This window comes from Larimichthys crocea, chromosome XII (genome assembly GCF_000972845.2).
Source record: "Larimichthys crocea isolate SSNF chromosome XII, L_crocea_2.0, whole genome shotgun sequence".
In the NCBI taxonomy this organism is placed as follows: domain Eukaryota; kingdom Metazoa; phylum Chordata; class Actinopteri; family Sciaenidae; genus Larimichthys; species Larimichthys crocea.
In genome coordinates this window covers 16,212,277-16,233,839 of record NC_040022.1, presented here as the reverse complement: position 1 = coordinate 16,233,839, position 21,563 = coordinate 16,212,277, and the positions used below count along the sequence as shown (strand labels likewise).

The window sequence follows — 21,563 nt, the reverse complement described above, 5'->3', positions numbered from 1 at the left end:
AAATTATGTGAACCCTTTTGTCCATGATGATAAATTAAACAAGACATGAATATTTAATGAGCATGCCTGGTGGACAGCAGCGGTCCATGTTGATGTGGCTGTTATTACAGCGCCATGTCAGGGACCGTGGAGTGTTATCTTGGGCCCTGGGCACTGCACCACCTCTGCTCAATATGTGGGAGTGTGTGTGTTTGAATGTTTGTCTGAGAGTTTTTCGCTCTTATTATTTTTCAGAGCCTTACTTTGTGAGCTCCATGGAGTGGGGGCCTCATATTTATTTCTTCTTCAGAGAGATGGCCATGGAGTTTCATCATCTAGAGAAGGTGCTTTCTTTGTTTGTTTCTTTCTTACTCTCTCCCTTTCTTCTTCTTCTTTTGATTATCCCTTCATAATCTTCAACCTTGCTTGCTTTATTCCAGGTGATGGTGTCCCGTGTGGCTCGCGTGTGCAAAGCAGACCTGGGTGGCTCTCAGCGTGTCCTTGAAAAACAGTGGACCACATTCCTAAAGGCACGGCTCAACTGCTCCGTCCCGGGAGATTCACACTTTTACTTTAACCTCTTACACGCCACAAGCAACATCATCCACATGCAGGGACGAGATGTCATCCTGGGTCTCTTCTCCACGCCACCAAACAGGTTTTTAGTCGCACACAACATGCACACAAAGAAATGAAATAAATGCTTTTTTTTCCCTTTCTCATCACCTGTCATCTTTTCTCTGTCTGTCTAGCATCCCTGGCTCTGCCGTGTGTGTTTTTGACATGCAGCAGCTCGCTCATGTCTTCGAAGGCCGGTTTAAAGAGCAAAAATCGCCCGAGTCTATTTGGACTCCAGTACCGGACGAAGCAGTGCCTAAACCGAGGTATTGTGATGCAAAATGTATGTGAGCAGAACTTGGACAGAATGCTGCAGTGCTGCTGTCCGAAGCATCTGTCTCACATATAGTGTACTTACTACCCCGCTATAAGCTCCAACTGTCAATCACACAGCTACTTCACTGCTATTCAGCAAATATTCTAATACAGCTCCCAGCAGCCACAAAAAGAACTCTTTTCTTCTTGCTCTCTCTGGACTCCTATGACTCTCTTTCCTATCCATCTATTCTTCAACTCTCATTTTTTCTGTTGCTTTCTCCGTCTGCAGACCAGGGGGATGTGCAGTGCAGGGATCCAGATTTAGCTCCTCCACCACACTGCCAGATGAGGTGCTGAACTTTGTGAAGACCCACCCACTGATGGATGAGACTGTTCCACTACTGGGGCACAGACCCTGGGTGGTCAAGACTATGGGACGGTACACATACTGACTAAGTTGTTTGATAGCGCCCATGCAGAACTATTTATGGCATGAAAAGGGGGAAGTGTAAACCTGAGATGTGCATAAGTGCGTCATAGTTAGCAGAACAGTATTTTATTGATCCCAATGTGTGTCCCTATCATGCTAATGTACAATCTCTTTATCTAGGTATCAGCTGACAACCATGGTGGTGGACACAGAAGCCGGTCCCCATAAGAACCGTACTGTCTTGTTCCTGGGCTCAACTCGAGGAACAATCCTAAAGTTCCTAATAATTCCCGGTGGAGACTCTGTCTCCCACAGCAGTGTGTTTCTGGAGGAGGTGGAAGGATTCAACCCAGAGAAGTGAGTAGGAGTTAAAGACATATTTGTCCTTGATATCCAGTAAATTATACATTTTGGCATGTTGCTCTGAATATAATAAGCCTCATGCTGACCGCCTCCATCTTCAATTACACTTTCTTCATATCTTCAATATTTGATTTTAACATTGTGGAAGTGCAGCCCAGAGTAAAAGCCTACTCAGATATTTATCTGACCACATCCATTACAGATATGATCGCATATATAATTAAAGAGTTTGTTAGGGATGTTAGGGTTGCCACGTACGATCATTTCTGATTGATTAATGTGAAAATTATTCTCTTAATTGTTTAAATCAAACAAAAAAGAACGGCCCTCACAAGTCCAAGGGGAATATTCAAATTGTTTGTTTTATGCAATGCATCCAACAAAAAAAAGCATCATCAAAGGATTTCCACTTTGTGGAAAGAGCTCTACCGCAGAAACAGACCGTGGACTGAATTGTCTCTAAAAGAAAAAAGCCAACTATTCCTCACAGAACATCACGAAGAGGAGCTAAACAAAGCAAAACGCTCAGAGTCAGAGATTCCAACTACTTCAAGTGTCCGACAGGAGAGAGTGTGAACATGTGACTAATACACAGATTGAGTCAGCTACACTTGAAAACACAGAACGAGCTACTTAAGCTCTGGCTGGAACAAGAGAATATTTGGCATTCAAGCTTGGAAAATGATCAAAATAGTTTTCTGTCGGCTGGCATATTGATTGGTCAGCTAAACGTTCCAGCTCTTATTTGACCTAATGTAGAAACTAAGCATCTTGTTTGTATAAACTGTTCCTGTTTTGATGCCATCCAACTTTTTGTAACACCAGGAAACCTTTGCAACTTTAAATTCAGTTCTTGTGCGTTATTACTGTAAAAACTGACCTTAAAATGGTAGCAGAGGGGACACAAAAGAGACTTGAATTTTCTTCATTGCAGCTTCTGCACAGGTGTAAATAAAACTGATGTTGGATGAGGGTTAGGGCAACAGATAAGGCCTCTGACCCTTTCACAGATTGATGTGAGGCCAGAAAAAGTGCGTTGACCTGCGTCTGCTGGCTTCTTAACCTCTGTCCTCCTGTCTTCACACATGTCTGTCTCGTGGTGTCCAGGTGTGGTGAGGACTCTCCTCAGGCCCGTCAGCTCTTGTCTCTGTCATTGGATCGAACCAGCCACACTCTGCTGCTGGCCTTCTCTTCCTGTCTGGTCCGAGTGCCCACATCCCGCTGCCACCTGCATTCGCGCTGCATGAAGTAAGAGACAAACACCTGTGTTTGACCTGGAGAGTGTTTTCTTTCCCCTCAGTGTTTCCTTTGGCTGATAATTAAGCCAACTTAAATGTAGTTGTGGCCATTAGCCAAAGTACAGCTTAGTGCCCAGCTTTTGATTTGTCTCTGCTTTCACACTCCGTTACTGCAGTCATCACAATAAAAACTGTAATTATGTTTTTGTTTCAAGCAGCAGGGGATGCACGGCATGCCTTTTTGTTAAACCACAGCCAGTTTGTTTGGTTTAATATATATTTTTAGAGAATTCGTTATCCATAGGAAATACTATTTAACTTGACGTAAGAAGCTCATAATTCATTATGAACACCAAGCAGGCATATTGTTTATTACTGCACATATGGGGAGGATCTTTTGAAGTAAAACTCCGACGCACTGCGAACATGATTCCCACAGCAGCCATATATCACATTTAGATACAGGAAGCTGAGAACATGTAGCAACTGGATACAGTGTGTGTGACTGCTGTGCTTGTAGATGAATTCCAGATGAGGGTTTAACATTTCACGAGTTCTCCGCATATTACATTTCAAAACAGATTAGAAACAAATTGAGTCCACAGGGACATATAGTATTTCGTATTATAGGATTATAACAGGCCGCTATATCTAACCACTGCAGCCTAGTTAGCAAACAAGACTGCAAACATGACTGCTAAATTCATAGTTGCAGTTGTTTCCAGGTTTGATTTGTGAGTTTCACGGAAGTTTTCCTGCTAAAATGGTCAAAATGGCTGCTAGAATCAGGTCAGCATTTCTTATTTCCATTGGTTTGTGTGTGTGTCTGCAGGAGTTGTCTAGCCTCCAGGGACCCATACTGTGGCTGGACCAGAGGCAGCACCTGCTCCTTCTTGAGACCAGGCACACGGTGAGGACAACACACCCATATACACACACACATACACAATCACGTACACACCAGCCTGTGAATAGTTTTCTTCCTCTGCAGACCTGCTTTCTGCAAACTCAGGATGAGTTTCTGTACAGTATGTGGGGATAGTCTTAATTGGCAAACCTTCCTGTATGTTGAACTGGTAACTAAGCTAATGTTGAATTTGTATTTCACGTTATCACTTTATCATAAATTAGTATTCTTGTAAGTTAAGGCAGATGTGGATTCAAGCAACTGTGTCTGAACGCAAGACTGTAGACTTGTATTTATTCCACAATGCCCCCTCGAGGAGACATATTGAGGTAGTTACACATGTAAGAAAACAAAAGAAACATAAATAAAGTGGATAGGGACACCTTTTTTGCTCTGTAGCTGAACTCAAATTCAAATATAATACAATGAAGAAGAAAATGCTGAGTAAATAGAAGTGTTAAAAACAAGCACATTTTAGATATTCAAGGACGTGTGTAGCATTTAGTGGCATCTAGCAGTGGAGTTGATTGCAACCTTTTTGCCTCATCTCCTTCATTATGTCAACGGGAAACTATAGGGACCGCAACATGCACAATACAAGTGTATGTATAATGTATATATATATATACATATATATATATATATACACATATATATGTCTCATTTTCATTTTTCTCATTTTCTCATTTTTTTGGTATATTCTGTAAATATAGTCCCCTAAATATTACACACTTAGACATTATTATTTTAAGCTGGCCATATTGGATAAGTTATATTAGTATTGAATATTCCCCCTGTATCCTCAAGCAATAGACTGAATCCACGATTCATATGGTCTCCAAACATATTAACTATATGAATTGTTCTTTTTTTAATGTGTTTGAGGCTCTTACAGTCACATAATGCAATTCTGGTCTAATTTTTAAAAAGTAGTAGAATAAAATCATCATGAATATGTAAAAGTTCATGTGATTTTGTAAGCTAAGGCGGTGGAAATGTGTGGGTGTATAGTGTTTGATTGATCATTTACAGTATTAAACACATTTGAATTGGTAATAATTTAAAAAGAATGACTAAACCTTTATTCAATAATATTCTCAAAAATGATTTAAAGTATTAATGTGAGCAATTGTTGTAATAGTATCTGTATCGTAGTATCTCAGTCCCTTCTACGAGCTCCCATCGCCACCTGTAAGGCCGGTGACCCTCACCTTTGACCTCCTTGAAGGGAAAATCAATAATGGGATCAATAGTGTATACCATTACACCGGATGACACATCAATATGTGCCATATAATTTTGATTGATTGCTATCAACAAATGTCCCTATTCATGTACAAATATGCTGTGCAAACGTGATATGTTCATATAAAAAAAATTGATTTTTACATTTATGAATTATTCCGATCACGTATAACTTTTTTTTTCTGTTTTGTTGGGCTGTAAACATCCGTCTCACACCATGAGAGATCACATAGCTGTATGTAGTGAATTAAGGCCACAGTGGTGTTTGTGTACAAACATACATATACAAGCATTTAATGTGCTGTGATCTCTGTGTGACTGCAGGCTGCCTTTCCAGCAAGACGTGGAATATGGAAACACCACCTCCCATCTAGGAGACTGTGATGGTAGGTGGTTGCAGCACTGTGACATGGATGCTTTTGGCTGTGTGCAGTGGACTGAGGGCAGGCTCCTCCTAGTGGCACAATTCCTCATTACACCCCGTCTACTTATCACTGAACATTTTGTTCTGGAAAAAAAAAAGAAAAGAAAAAATATGATACTACAAAGTGAGAGACAATTTCTGTAATTTAGCACTTTTTAATTATCTGTAATGTGATTTCTTCCCCAGCTCAGAACGATTAATTCAACCTCGGTATTAGCAGCTGAATGTTTTGTTGCTGTTGTCAGAGCTGAATCAGGTGGGAGGGGAACTGTGATTTCGGTTTCAGCCTCACTTCCTACAGGTCAAAACGCTCCCAGTGTGAGACAGTTTAATTAGGGAGGATGTGAGGCGTCTGGTAGACAATACCACTAGACAGCACGATGGGAAATGCAACATCCTCCCGGTTACATGGCTTTGTTCTCTCAAAGCTGAACATCTGAGGGAGGATTGACCAAGGGTAGCCAGTGAGCAAGCTTGAAATAGCTTAGCATAAAGTACTGACATCCCTTCTGTTGAGAGGCTCAGATGTCACCGCAGCAGTGCCAGAGAGGGCCTCTTTGAACCTTGCTCTGAAATTCACAAAGTCACTGGAAACCAAAAGAAAAAATTCCTCTCCAGCAGATTCTTTCTGAACTGTTCCTCCTATTTTAGGCGAGTTCAAAGTCATAAAATCCATTAGGCTGGACCTGAATTTCTAAAAGATGACAGAAAAAGAGCATACAACACACTCTCAGGCCTCATCATTTGTTTGAAACCGATGTACAGCCTTCTAGTTTTTATCCTACTCTTAGAAACCGATAGCAGTAGACGTCAGTGATGCCAGGCTGCAGACCTGACAGACTCCGGTACGGTGAAAGCGCAGCAGAGGCCAAGCCAGAGACAGACATGTGCTGCTGTGTCTGCAGATGGGAGTGATTAGAGCTGGGTGGAAACACTGAGGTAATGGTATGCTGCGAAAGGAGAGATTCTCTTACCAGGCTGCAGGATGGAAAGTGTGAGGAGGGAAGAGGAGAAAAAGAGAGGCGGCTGCTGTGGTGGGAGCTGTGCTGATGACAAGTGCAGGCCTCTCTGAACTTGGAGCCTGTGGAGCCTCAAGGCCAGACTGGAGAGAAGCCCCATTTAAAGATAATAATCGCAGAAAATAATCGTATAAAGCTGACCACGATAATCACCAATTATGAGCATTATCGTAGTTATTGATTTATTATGACAAATTATATCTTGTGAGGGGAAAAGCACTGAGTAGAAGTAGCAGAGTAGCACTATATGTAATAATAATCATAATTTTAAACTGCACCCTGTGGACAGACAGTGAGGGACGATGTCCGCTGTACTGTACTACTAAATGTCATCTTCTTAATTGTGTCTCTTAATCTTCAGGAATTCTGCAGCAGAGTTTGCTGATTGAACCAGAGAGCTTGGTCTCCCTTAACCTGCTCGTGGCGTCTGCAGTCTCTGCGTTCACCATCGGGGCGGCACTCTCCGGCCTTGCCGTCTGCTGGATCATGGCCCACAAGCCCGCCAACCGTCGGCATGGCAACACCACCCAGTCCTCCATCCAGCGGCGCGAAAGAGGCCTGCTGAGTAACGGCGGCGGGATGGGAGGCTCTGTGCTCAGTGTGACGCGACAGGGAGGCGGGGAGCGCCCCTGCACTCAGGGTGGGGAAACCCTTTTTGTCATGCCAAATGGTTGGGTGAAGTCCGGAGAGCTCGACCCGGGTTTCCTGCCAACCCCAGAGCACACGCCCCAGCAGAAACGCAGAGGCCTACGACTGTCTGACTCCAACTCTGGAGGGTGGGACACCAGCCAGACATACCTGGGGGGAGGCTCCGTGGGTCTGGGTTCCCCCTGCCGCATTCCCCCTTCTGTCTACTTGACCACCAGACTTTTCCAACAGGGAGGAGGCGGGAGACATAGTGGTGAGGGCCGGGGGAATGACACCCCACGCCAGCACTACGTCTGCCTGAGCAAGCAAGAAAAAGGAGTAAAGGGGACGCCCAAAGCCCCACTCAGAAAGTCTGCAGGAGAATATGTATACCCCATGACACCACAGGACTCGCCTGAGCGCCGTAGGGTTGTCTCAGCACCCAGCGCCCCCATGGAATATGGCGAGCCTCTGCCTTTGCGCTGGCCAGCCCCGGAAGGATACATCCTCAGCAGTCATGGCATGGTCCCCGTACCCCTGCCTCCACCCTCCATGCCCGCTCCCAGTGGCCAAGCTTATGTGTCCCAGCAACACACCCCCGGGCTGACCAGAGCTCTCCTGAGAAGTGCCCTGGAGCGAGGGGAGCTTGGCGAGCTGGTGGATCTCAGCCAGCTGATGAGTAAGAAGAACTGCAGTGATAGGACTCAGGCTGGCCAATGACTCTTGAGGAAATGAAGGGGAAGGGAGCTTTTCCATGTCCAGAGCTCTCTGTTTTGTTTACATAGCTCTCTCTTTTCTCCTCATTCTCTTCATTCCCCCCTCCTTCTCCCGTCCCTTCTCTTTTTCCTACATCTTTATTTGTCATTCAGCCCCTCTGATCTCCTCTGTCAGTCTCTCAGGCAACCCCTACTTTCACCCCATGATGAGTCTGTCCTTACGACTGGCTGCTGGGTCTGCCAGTCATATCCTGGCTCACACTAATTGGTCAGATGGACTGAGGTTGTTGCTGTGTCTGCATTGCAGAGTTGCCTCTCCCTCCAGCTACTCAGCGGCAGCAGGAAGAGGGAGGAGAGAAGACGAAGGGGGAAGAAAGAAAGAAAGAAAGAAAGAAAGAAAGAAAGAAAGAAAGAGGTTGTGGACGGAGACAAAGATGGACATGGCACTTAGAGACTGCCTTCTCTGTGCAGATTAACTGAGGCTGCAGAGCCAGTCAAATACTGCTGCAGGAGTGGGATGCTTTGTCCCTTGGATAACATTAACGAGACTGCCACCCATCTGTTCTCAGCTATATTACCTGTTGGTCTAATTACCAACTAGGTACTTGAAGTGAAATTCTGAATGTCGTAAAAGTATCTGACGCTGTAGGTGACTCATCAGACAAATCATTCTGACTGTAAGCAAAACTAATGGATGACGAGGAAACACAACATCCTTCTCTCTCTTCCTCCTCGCTGCACACAAGCAGTTGATGCATACATGTCTCTGTACAGGTGACGGAGGATAATTAGTATTCTGTGTGTACGAGAAGCACGACGTGTGTGCCAAATGCTTCTAACCTGTCTCATATGGATATGGGACTATAACTCACGTCTTTGGAGAGCAGAGTGCAGGACTGAAGTGTCAGCACAATTTCTGCCAACTGCATGCTCTCCGTAATGACGGCATCCCAGCCGTCCATCGCTCTATTCGTTTGCCTCCTTACACCCCATGTACTCTTTAATGACCAATAATTTTATGTGGACGTCTGAGGGGATTGCACCAGAGCACTGGACTGACACTGCGGGACAGAAAGAAAGGGAGAATTTCAAGTAAATGCGTTGCAATATATGAAAACCTTGTCCTTTACTATCACCTTAAGGGTTTTCCCACACACACACACACACACACACATTCAATAATGCTGCATTATAGAACACAGTCTGGTTTTAATGGGTAAAATTTCCCCTTAAGCCCATAGTGGGTCAAGGTCCCCCAGACATGATACAGAACAAAGTGACAGATACAGTGGTGATGATTGAAACGCCTGGCTTAACTCACAGCCAATAGGGCTAATGGAAATGTTCCCAGCAGGCAAATGGGAATATATATTCAGCCCATCAAAGTGTCCAGTGCCATGAAATGGTCGCGTTTAGATCAACACAACATGGTTTGAGTGTGTTAGCGAGGAGCCGAAAGTCATAAAAACAGAGGCAAAGATAAAGAAGAGACCTAATGAAATGAGGTGCATCAACAACAACTGTGGAAAATAGTGAGAATTTGTGACCAGATGACTCGATTTTCACTTTTGGTTGCAGTCAGTGGACGACAAATGAATGCTGGTTTGCGCTGACCTCGTAGTGAGCAGCAATATACGGTTTATCTGTACATAGTAAACTTTAATTTAGGTTAAAATGATAATGTAAGACAGTAACTAAAAAAAACAAAACAAAACAAAAAAATAAAATAAAAATATCAAAAATAAACATTTATCACGTCATTATTAATAATAATTAATGTATGAAAATCTGTTTTCATATAAGTTTCACATCAACCTGCTCCAAGACTGAAATCAACAGGACACTAAATATTACCAGTGTTTGTTTGTTTTGTTTCTTTTCGTTACATCTGTGTGCCAAAAACAAGTTATGAATGACTTACTGATGCCTGATTACTGAAGCAAAAAATAAATAAAAATAAGATGGAGTGAAAACTTGTTTTAAAGTGCCATGAAGACCATTTCAGTCGATGAGTGCACCTCATGCACTGCGGTGCCAGAGAACTCACTTCTTGCAGTATACTTGTGAAATGTATGCCTTTGACCTTACATGCTGAATGTTTTATTTGTACTGTTGAAATCTTTTATTTTCAGCTCCCGACAGTATTTGTTTATGAACTACTTCATGCCATACTGTAAATATGTAAGAATGAATACAGACACTTTGTCATGCCCTTTGTGATTATACTGTAATGTATTCACTCATATCATGACATGAACTGTGTTTATTCGACAATAGCCGATATGTAATAATAATGATTCATAAGTAGTTCATAAGCAAACCTTCAAATGGACTGAAATGCTGTGAGGGGACACTGTGTATCTCATATTTTCTGTCCTGATTCTGGACTTTCTGTCTTGTTTTATAGTCTAGTGGTTGTCTATCTGTCATTGCCAACCAACTGCCATACTAGAGGATCTTGAAAATACTTCAGCATCCCGAGTGAATGAATGTACCCATTCTTTTTCTGTTCATAGTCGTTATACTGTGCAGTAATAAGGAAAAGCACAAAATGTTTCTTTTCTTTACTTTTTTGTTTTGCATTTTTGAAAAGGAGCTGTTCTGTATCATTTGTGAATAGTGTAAATAATCATCCTGAAGGTATAGTGTATCAGTTTGGGGATCATTCATGCTCCCCTGAGACAGGACTGTGTTTGAAGTGTGAGGTTCTTTCTTTCTTTCGGTGACGATGCTGTGAATAAGATGTATGTACAGTATTTACGTGACTTTGGCTGACTGCTGAGTTCAGCTGTTTCCTGTTATTAGAGTAGAATCGCAGGCCTGATCTCAGCCAGAACTGAGCCTTCTCATTTGACTGATGCCTGCTGAGTTTTTGCAGTTGCTAAGATACTGCTGTTATAATATCCATCAATCTTTGGAGTACTGCTATTAAATGGCATTATATAATTGACTGCTAATGTTGTCGCGTGTGGTTCTGAATGCACTCATTGAAATAAATGTAGATCAATATACACGCGCCCACGCAAATACGCACAAATTCACATATTTACAAATGCAACTCTATTGCTTCACAGCAATCTGTGTAATGTGTGTATCATTATTGCAGTTTATTTTCTGTAAATGAGACATGTTTGTCATCAGATTTGACAGTTGGAAACTTCACAAGCAGCCCTAAAGCAGAACATTCACTTTCCTTGCCACAAGAGGGAGCTGCACACTGGCCGTCATTCATATATCAGCCTCTGTGAGGTAGTGAAATGCTTGAACTCCCATGGGTGCCTGTGCATTGACTGGATATCATCTGTCTGCGCTGCTCGGCTCGATACAGATTGCAGTCTTGTTGAGGAGTTAAGGGCAGAGATGGGAATTACCCCTTGTTCTCTTGCTTTGATATAATGCTTTGAACACCACAAAGAGCAGTAAGGTCAGCAAAAGGTTGAGAACAGTTATTTATATCCTAAAACATAAACACACACATACCCGTGAACATCCCCAAAGCAGCTGAAGAGTTCATACGGCAACATGATCATTTAAGTCAAGCCAATTTAAATGGAAGTTACATTTTGTTCTGCCACTCTAAATGCTGACATAACAATATTGTCGAAATAAATACATATGGTAACAAATTTAAAGTTCAGCGCAGTTACAACAACTGAAGAGATCATTTTTACATTAACACTACATATAGATAACATTTAATTCAAAAGAAAAGCAATCAAAAATGTCAAATAATATTCATAGCAATCAGTTTTGTATTTTACTTCCATGAAGTTGACAAGAGGAGACAGAACAATATTTAAAAATAATAAAAACAAACCAGTAGAGGACTTTTAGTTTCTAGAATGTATCAAGATCCATCCAAAACTATGCGGTATTATTGTGTTCCCACTGACTTATGAATAAAACCGTTTCAATAAAAAATAATAGCTGATGGAATCAAAACAGCAGTTTGTGGAAGCGATCCATTCAGACACAAGTAAATAGTTATGTGCAGGTGAGGATGTATGCTGCCAGCCTGGTTGCACAGGGTAGTAGTAGTTAACCAAAAAGCTAATATGGATTGGTGTGTAGCAGACGATGAACACAATCATGTTTGCCGTTACTATGCCAATGGTGCTTTTCCTTTCCTTTGACTTATCCTTGACCTTTAACAGAATATAGATGATCTGACTGGAACAGAACACAACAATCAACAGTGGAATGAAGTAGCCGATAAATACCATCATGCCAATCAATGTTGAATTAAGTGGCAGATTTTTGCATCGTTCATAACAAGTCCAGAGCTTTTTAGGATGGTTCTGATCGCGATAGATAATGCTTATTATCACGAGCAATCCCCAAATGACCAAACACACAGCAAAAGCAATATTTTTCTTCTTCCTCCATGATCTGGTCTGCATCGGGAACTTTATAGCCAGGTAGCGATGTACACTGATGGCTGCCGTGGTCATGATGCTGGCATACATGTTGATGAAATGTGTGCTAATAAGGAAAGTACAAAAGCCATTCTTTTTCAGGCAGAAGAAGGCATCATAGACTCTAAAGGGAAGGAAGATAATGAGCGCAGTATCAGCTATTGACACGTTGAACATGTAGACATGGGTGTCTGTCCAGGAGTGCCGTTGGGCAATGAAGGCATACAGAGCAGCAGCATTGACAAGGAAACCCACAAGAAACAGAAGGCCATAAGAGAAAAACTGAAGGTAGTCCATTTTGCAAGTAGAATTGTTGACGACGTTGGTGATATTGGTGATATTGGTAATGTTGCACACGCTTATCTGTGTGAAGGCCATGTGTCACTGTGAAAAATAATTACTATGTTAGCTTAGACAAAGGAGAAAATACACACATATAGATACAGGACAGGTTCACATTTTTTCAAGTCTGGCTTAAAATACTATAACATGATGGTCAAAAGTTGTTTAGAATACATTTTTACAGAAAAGGAATGTGGACTGACTTCCCATAAAGGAAATATGAATGATTAAAGCAAAGTTTGTTTTAGAGTACATATGAGCATGTGACTACTGCTTTAAGACAAGAGTTGAAAAAATATGAACCTGAATCTGTTAATTTTATGTTAATACAACATGTTCAAAAGTTTCACTGATTTTATTAATACGTGGAACACTACTAAATGTTATCAGAGCAGCACTTGTTGCAGCGTTTACTCATCATACAATAACTTATAATCACATTTCATTTTTTAAAATTAAAAGCAGTTACATATGTAAAACCAAAACATACCGTTCCAAACATACAACTCAAGCGTCTCAATCTGTGTTTATTAAAAAAAAACAATAAAAAACAGACACGGTAATAATGTAACATGTGTCCTTTCTTTATAAAATGAACATATATACAGTTTAAACCAAACTTACCAAATGAGCTGTCGTCCTCTGTGTGCACCTTGTTGGAGGGATTTTGAAGGCAGCTACACTAGTGTGTCTTCTCAGGCAGCCTCGTGTGGGAATTGCACCGTTTCCTCTCTTCTCGGTATATATTGTATATTAGTTTCTGTGGTGAGTGGTGGTGTACGTGCTGTAGCGTGGTGCAAAAAGGCCCACAGAAGTACAGCACAGACTAACAAGATGGCTGACTACACCTAAATTAGATTAATATATATAAATATAGACATGTCTGAAACTGATGCAGTGCTATAAAGTGAAGTTATTGCTCTGTAGTAGGCCTCCTTATCTCACTTTATTCGTTTGCCCCTTTTCCATCAGTGCTGTTGCTGCCTTTCCTCTTTTGAAACTAAAACCTGCTACACAAGTGATATTTTCAGTGTTGAAAAGGAAAAAAAAACAAGGTCACACTATCATGATGGTGAGAGTCAGTCTAGTGACTGTCAAGTGTACCACAGACAAAGCCAAACTTGAAGTGGAAAAGGAAGTTGTGAAATAGTCATGGTGTGCCTTTTGTGCAACTAAAATCACTCCACTCTTCAACAGCTAGATTATAAATAGACAAATCGATGTTTTCGTTTTTCGCTGTCAGCTAAAAAGAGGAAACAACAAATTTCAGCACAAAACCAACATGACTTGGGGCGTTGTTTAGCTCAGTTGGTAGTTCAACCTCCCCATGTACAAAGGATCAGTCCTTGCCACGGCCCAGGGTTTGAATCCGACCTGTGGCTCATTCCACATCTCTCTCTCCCCACATTCCTGTCGCTCTTCAGCTGTCTCTATCAAATAAAGCTTGAAAAGGCCAACAAAAAAATATCTTAAAACCAACTTGACCTGAAAGTCATGGATCCTTCTTTTGAAAAACGTGTGTTAGTGCTCACATATTATTTCCACAATGTCAAACATCAATTGATGAGCAAAAATCGTCTCAGCCCCAGGGCCCTGACTTAGACCTCTGTTTGTCACAGAACCTTTGTAGTGCATTTAATCAAGACACAGATAATTAAAACTGCAAAATCATCAACACATCTGCAGACCTTTATCTACATTCATGCAGCTCGGGCCAACCTGTTATTGAGTTATTTTGCCTCATCAAAATGTTTCTATCCAATCAGACTGACTTGGACTCAAGCTGTTCTGGCTGCTGCATAAACAAGCCAGACACGCCACAATGACGGCCCGCTTAATTGACATTTAATTAGAAGATTAGCATTAGGAAAATGGAAAAATTGAGCCACACAGTGCTCTGTAGCGTGTGCTAGTGTGTTATGTGCATTGCTCTTGTTTTTATACTTTGATGATTCACTTGTTTGTGGCTAAGAGTGTCTGTGACACAAACTGTGGTCACTAAATGAACACAACATCAGAGTCAGTACATTGTAATATTTAGTTATACAACTGGGTTTCTGTGATCGACAACATTTGAATAAACAAATTAATAAATCAGAAGGAAGAAAATGTGTTTACAGAAATTGCTTGTCCTCAATAATCAGATTTGAACACGATTACACAGATGATTCAGTGTCGTCATCATCTTTTATACAGCAAGGCTCCAATGCGGTGCCCAGTACTCAAGTACAGATAATAATGGCCAAGGGAATGCTAGTTTGCAGGACTTAGACCTTCAACTTGGGTAGATTAGGTCATGGTTGCAAAAAAAAGGAAAAGAGAAAAAATGAGATGAGTTGTTGAAAAAATTAAAAGAGAAGTATTACTGATTGTGTCTATGAGAGAAAGACAGCTTTAGAGAGTAAAGGAAGGACTGTTTTGGTGAGGGAGGACACAGGTTCATAACAGAGGTTCATCCTTTCTTTCTTTCTTTCTTTCTTTCTTTCTTTCTTTCTTTCTTTCTTTCTTTCTTTCTTTCTTTCTTTCTTTCTTTCTTTCTTTCTTTCTTTCTTTCTACTACTTTTTTTTTCTACTACTTTTCTTTAGTAATCATCAAAGTTAAAACAGGAATCAGGAGGTGTCAAACCTCAAGTGCCATAAAATGTCATGACGTTATCCAGATGAGCAAAGTGCAGAGATAAGAAGTTAGTTCTCTTTTCACTGATGACGAGGACTTCAGCAACAAAACACAGAGATGGAAGTTCCTGAAACAAGAGAAAGTAAAGATTGATGGAAGGAAACAAACTCTGAACAGCTGAGGGCCTTTAAAAAAAATGTGATGGAATGGAAATCTGAAAATGTGATGTGGAAAAAGTTTTGGACGGGCCTAACGGAACAGTTGAGAATACATGACACAAAAACAGATGACAGAGCAGAAAGGTTTGGTGTGTGGAGTTGCCCTTTTAATTGTTGTTTTAAGTAGCTAAATCTATTTTTAGTTTATATTGTTTGGTTTCACGAAAGCTTTGGCGTGCCTTTTCATGCCGAAATAGTCAGCGTGCTCCATTAGACTGCAGCCTCCAAACTGAAATGTGGACTATTTAAAGCCAGAGGGAGAAACAATCATCCTATTAGAGTAAAGTCTGAAGGTTAGGCATAGCTGTGTAAATGAGCCAGTAGTGTGAAAGTGACTTGGAGGTTCAGTGGTTTCATTATGAGAAATGCCTGTAATTAATGCAGTGTTAATCCTAGACACACATTTTACATTATAATGGCCTTGAAAATTCAGATTTCTACAACAAGAATGCTGAAAAGAGCAGGAAATGTTGGATTACATCCCGTTTATTGGGGATTACATCTTGTATTTTTTGCAGTTATTGCATTTCTTAACAATGTACTGATTTTATTAAAAGCTGCTTCATGCTTCGACAACGTTATTCTCTGAAAATAAAGGCCGAAATCTAATATTGCACAGGATATGAAGGGGTTTCATATATGGGATGCTGTCTGTTGTTATCATTAATTTGTTTCAAATCCCTCAAGGCTTTTCCTGTTTTCACAGAGATATTTCCCAGATCTAGCCTGATCTGGATTATCATTGTGGATATATTTGTCTGGTAGTCTCAGTCGATCTCATTTTTCTTGACTCTCGTCTGCTCCCCTGCCTTGTCCCTCCTCTCTCTGCTGCTTTCATTCCTGTCTGTCTGGTACTGTTTGAAAGTGCCCTTTACACGTCAGTAGTGAAGCAGGGTGGTGGGTGGGTGGAGGGGGGGGTTTCCATCCCTCTAACTAGGTCAGTGAAGACACACCCCTCTCTCCCCTCCCCGTGCCCCTGCTTTCCCCCCCTCCTGCCTCCTTTCTCTCCTTTTTCCTGCTCTGGTGTGACGCAATGCAGACTTTCTGCACAGTCCTCCTGTTTCTTTTGATACCTCCCGAGCCTTAAAAAACACAAAACAGCACCGTCTTCAACACTATTGATCACTGTGATACATCCTCCAAATCCAGTATCCAGCAAGCACATATCAGCTGAGCAAAGACAGCTTGCACTTTAATAGATGCCAGTCCAGTCCAGTCAGATGAATCAGCTGCACCATATGGCTCTGTTCATCAGCCAGAGTTTCAGTGATTTGGTCCAACTTTTTGTTGTGATGACGGATTACATAATTCTCTGGGATTGCATAATGTTTGTCAGGGTTGCCAATCTGTGATCGGGGTAGTTATGACACATGGAGGGGCAGTCAAGTGTAGCCATTAGAAAGTGTGTCAGTGTTACAGTGCATCTGCTTAGGAAACACACTCTTATAAAAGCTGTGTGTGAGCGTCAGAGACGATAGACAACAATCACAGTATTTATCTGCGATTTTTGAACCCGATAAAATGCTTAACTTGTGGCTTATCGTGTGTTTGTGCAGTCTGCCGACAGTATGGACTAAAAATCGTGAAATATGCATGTAAAAGTGCAAACTCCAAGTATTACATAAGCCCAGTATGTTACATCACAATCCCAACACTAGATGTCTCCGTTTCCACTGGCTGTGCTGCGATGAGTCATCTGGGCTGTTATGTATGAACTGAATTACTAAATCTCACCTCATGCCAGATATTCAAATGCAGTGTGTGTTTATCTCGGTAAACAAGGATCTTAGGTGAGATATGTAGACACACTCTGGATTGTATGTGTTGAACAGATGGTCTTAAAACAAGAGGCCAAAAGTCTGTTGTGATATAAACCTGTTCAGAAACCAGACAAGAGCTGCACAGTAAAAGACAAATGTACATGGGAAGACGACATTCTTCCCTGATTAGATAATTTGAGGAAGTTAGAGGATTAAACATGAAAATGAGCTCTGGTCTTGTATAAAAATGAAACGCAATAGAGGATGAGTGAATGTGGGGGAGGCGTAAAAGAACATAAGAGGGTAAATAATAGTGGGATAAGGGGTGTATGGGTGTCCAGCAGAGCCCTGCGGATGGCAGATGTACTGTAGATCATCAGGAGGAAGCAAGATGATGCGAGGCGGAAGTGAACATAGTCACAGTTGAGGAAAATGTGCAGGATACTGGAATAACTTTTTCCAGCTCAGTGTGCTCGCTGGGTTTATTCACTGCAGGGACATTACAATATTGTCCGTGTCCATGTGTGATCGCATGTGCATGTGTGCATTCAAGTGTGTGTGTAACTGCGCTTGGGTGTAACTGGGTCAGGTTCACATGGCAAACCACGTTGATCCTCACTGGAGATAAACACAGCCCAGTTGCCGTGGCAACCTCATGCCACTCTTACCACATCCTTACATGGTACATATTTGTATGTGCATTAGTTAATGTTGACACAGACCAAAGCTGCACAGTTTTTTTCCGCACAGAGGCAAACATGTACGTTAAAGCTCACTCCTATCATTGATAGATTACGACCAGGGTCGCGCTTTAATTAGTCATAACCATCTTTTGTTTTGATAATATATTACCTGACGTGCAGTACAGTGAATGTGTCAACACCACAGAGGCTCGGCCTCTATTCAAGCATCTGTGGGTGTGGGTGTTGAACCTGCTTTGCCATGAACAAAAGGGGGAGCGAATGTGGAAGGGAGACAGTGAGTGACAGAGCGAGAGATTTGCTGCTGATTATGTTTGTCAAGACAAGTCTGGACACACTGTAGAGATTTAAACACAGGTGTAACTCTTTGGGCGCATGTGTGTGTGTGTGTGTGTGTGTGTCAGCATGCCTCTTGTACGCTCTACCAGCCACATAGAACATTTCTCGGCTGAATTTAGCAACATGTTGGAGGGATATATCCTGTTTAGAAGACACGGTGGATAGTGGCGTGAGGTTTAGAGAAGTGGTCTCCTAGTTAGAGGCTGGTTTGATTCATGTGACTATTTGTACAGAGAAAATAGAGAAGAACCAATCTTCCCCTGTTCAGCACATACTGTACAGCGTCCTTGAACAGGCACTGAAGGTTGCGGTGCATTAATAGTAAAATGTGGTTCCACTGTGCAAATCTCAATGTCGATAATTGTGTTTGCAGAAAGTAGGAACTTGCTGACATAAATATTTAATACATTCAATTAACCTAAGATGGTGTGAAAACAATCGGTTTGACAGACAGTAACCAAACCGTCTATTATCAGATGCCGATTCAAATGTTGCTAAAATTCTGATTGCTCCACAGAGTCCAGCCCACCTCAAACGTGTGAGAAAAACAGAAATACAGATATTTCTTCTTCACCTGGTCAGCTCAACCTCCTAAACAGGTGCTGGTGATGTTCGAATGTTCTTTGATAAATGGCATAAGAACTGTTTCTAGACACTTCACAATAGGTCATTTTCAGAAGCGTAATTGAGTGTAAGGCAGGCCAAGGACACTGCAAGAATATATCTCTGTGCTCTTCCTGTAATTTATGTGAGTTGGGAGGAATGTGAGATGAATCTGTAACTAATGACCTATGATTGAACTCACATTATTTATTCTGCAGCCCATATCAAACTCTGGAGTTTTTACAATGTAAGAAAAATGAAACTGATAAAGAGAAACTGAGAGTGAAAAAAAGAAACAGATGTGCTGGAGTGTGGAGTGGTAACACAAGCTGGGAAGATAAAGAGAGCAGGGAGATGAAAAATAGAAGAGATGGAGATGGGACAAGGATGTAAAGTGGATTCGAGTGGAGGAGGATGAGTAGTTTGTGACAGGAGGGAGCGGTGTTTGTACTCATTCTGACACACTGACCCAGTGACGCAGCAAAGCTCACGGCTCACAGATTACAGAGCCATGGTTGAGGGGAGAGGAGGGGGAGAGGGATTAATGGTGCCTACAGAGAGGAGAAAACAGGGAGATTAACTGAATGAGGGAAGAGGGAGTGAGGGATTACAGCTCTGTAGATGGCAGGAGCCAGAAATAATCCAAGCAAACTCACTGGCACAGTCTAGTACAAGTGTATGTGCTGCTGGCTCTTTGTGCGTGTTATGCACAAATGAGTACAAATTAGGAATGTTGGTGAACGTTACCTACAGTAGATGTAGCTCAAATTACCCCTGCTCGCTTATAATTGCATGTGAACGCTTTACAATATGGTGTCTGAGAAGATAGACTGGAATGTAAGGGGTTGATGCTGCTAAGGCAGAGAGATTGGCCATGGGGCCCCACTGAAACCATGTGCAGCCAATCAGTTACAGTTGGTCCCTCATCCCCACAAAGACTCTTTGATGTGAGCGAGGCCTTTAAATTCAACCCTGGGGAGTCACAAGGCTACACTGGCTTTGATCTGAGTCAGGAGGAGAAACATTATGCTATTCCTAACAACAAGAACTTCTGCACAACAACACAATGCCTGACATTGAAAGCACCGGCCACGATGTCTACATGTGTCTGTACAATGTAACTGGTCAAGGTAACAGAAACAAGTATCACTCTTCACCTGTTGTGGATGTGCTTTTTCCATCCTTATAATTTCTCATGCACAGTAAGATTTTATTAAATTTCACTCGTTTGCGGTGCATAGAGGCTAAAATAAGCCTGACAGGTGTGAACTGGAAATACATCAAAATGTTAGTCTGCTGAGAGATCATTTCTGTCGCCACAGGGCTGTCAAGTTTGCATGATTGTCGCTTTGGCCTTGAGAAGATTCAAGGCAAAGCGGACATGAGCTATTTCAGCTGTGTGTGCCCGTTGTCAGTCTATCTATGATGTAAATATCCGTCCATTTATGTATTATTTCTGCTGGCCTCCCCCATCTGCTGCCTCATCCTGTTATGCTGCTGCTGGCATCCTCTCAGAATCCTCCCGCTGCTCCAAGCTCTTCTTCTTCTTCCTTGCCTCTTCTATCACCTCTTACTTTATCATCAGGCAACAAAATGTCTGCCATATACAAGCCATGCTGAAGCCCTCCTCCTCCTCCTCCTGCTACTCCCACTCCCTCTCCTCTCGCTCTCCTTCCTCCGCTGTCTAACCGAGCTGCACAGCGGTTACGTAAGAACTAAGGTCAAAGTGTCACTGCCGTTGTCAAGGGAGACATAGAACAGAGGGGCTTTAGAGGAGATTGTGCATGGGGCGAGAGAGAGGGAAAAACAGCACATACACTAATGGCTGAGAGGAAAGACTGACCAGAAAAGGCAAGAAAAATAAGGATCTGAACATGTGTGCATGAATAAAAACATTGAGCGTTTCATGTGGGCCGCGACAAAGGAGACGAGGAAGTCTGTAAATAAAAAAAAAGATTCGCAATTACGCGTGAATAACACAAACAGGAAAAAAGGTATGAGCGAAAAACAACAAAACAAGTCTGTGTCCTTATGTGTGGGTGAATGTGTGAGAAACAGAAAAAGAATCTGTAAGTGTAGGTGCTCTGTGCTAGGCTGCTCCACTAACCTAGTTTGAGTAATCTCAGCCTTCATGCTGTTTCATAACACTGCTGCCAGAACATTGCATCATAAGGCCACCCGCTACAGAAGCCCTGCCCCTACCCCCTCAACCCACCTCCTCATCACAGTCACACACGCCTTCCTAAGCCCACATTTACATCATTTATCCTTCCTTTGTACAGTTTGTACTCTCAAACTGTCAAAAGAAAAAAGATGATCCGTACAACATATGAATACTGGGAAACAAATGAGTAAAATGCAAATGTTACGGCAGTATTCATGTGAGGTATGAAACAGGAACACATCCTGCTGTGAATCAAACTTTTGCAAAGTTACTGGGAGTTAACTCCACAGAAAACAAACTGAGTGGTGGTGAGCAATCATCGGGAGAGCAGCCAGGATTATTTTTTATGTTTCTCTATTAAGAATGAGCTACTAAGCAACAAAACTCATAAAAATAACAGCTCAAATTAATATTTCAAAGGTCCATAAAACTAAACCCAAGTGTTTCAGAGGATCTATTGAGAGAATATAGCAGAAATATAATATTCATAACTATGTTTTTATTAGTGTATAATCACCTGAAAATAACAATCATTGAATGAGCCTTTTATATCTACAGAGGGAGAAGCTCCTCTGCTGTA

The 21,563-nt window shown here is 41.8% G+C and overlaps 1 protein-coding gene across 2 annotated transcripts in view; it reads left to right on the top strand.

Annotated features, from left to right (window-relative positions):
* LOC104929664 (semaphorin-6B) overlaps positions 1-10,781 on the top strand; it is a 30,113-nt gene extending 19,332 nt beyond the window's left edge. For both annotated transcript variants that reach the window (XM_019262300.2, XM_010744244.3), the window contains 9 exons: positions 235-323; positions 420-637; positions 732-863; positions 1,145-1,294; positions 1,466-1,642; positions 2,756-2,896; positions 3,719-3,796; positions 5,363-5,424; positions 6,843-10,781. In XM_019262300.2, the coding sequence (XP_019117845.1) occupies positions 235-323; positions 420-637; positions 732-863; positions 1,145-1,294; positions 1,466-1,642; positions 2,756-2,896; positions 3,719-3,796; positions 5,363-5,424; positions 6,843-7,828 (2,033 nt within the window). In that variant the 3' untranslated portion in view covers positions 7,829-10,781. The remainder of the gene's footprint in view (positions 1-234; positions 324-419; positions 638-731; positions 864-1,144; positions 1,295-1,465; positions 1,643-2,755; positions 2,897-3,718; positions 3,797-5,362; positions 5,425-6,842) is intronic.
* Positions 10,782-21,563: the final 10,782 nt, after the last annotated feature.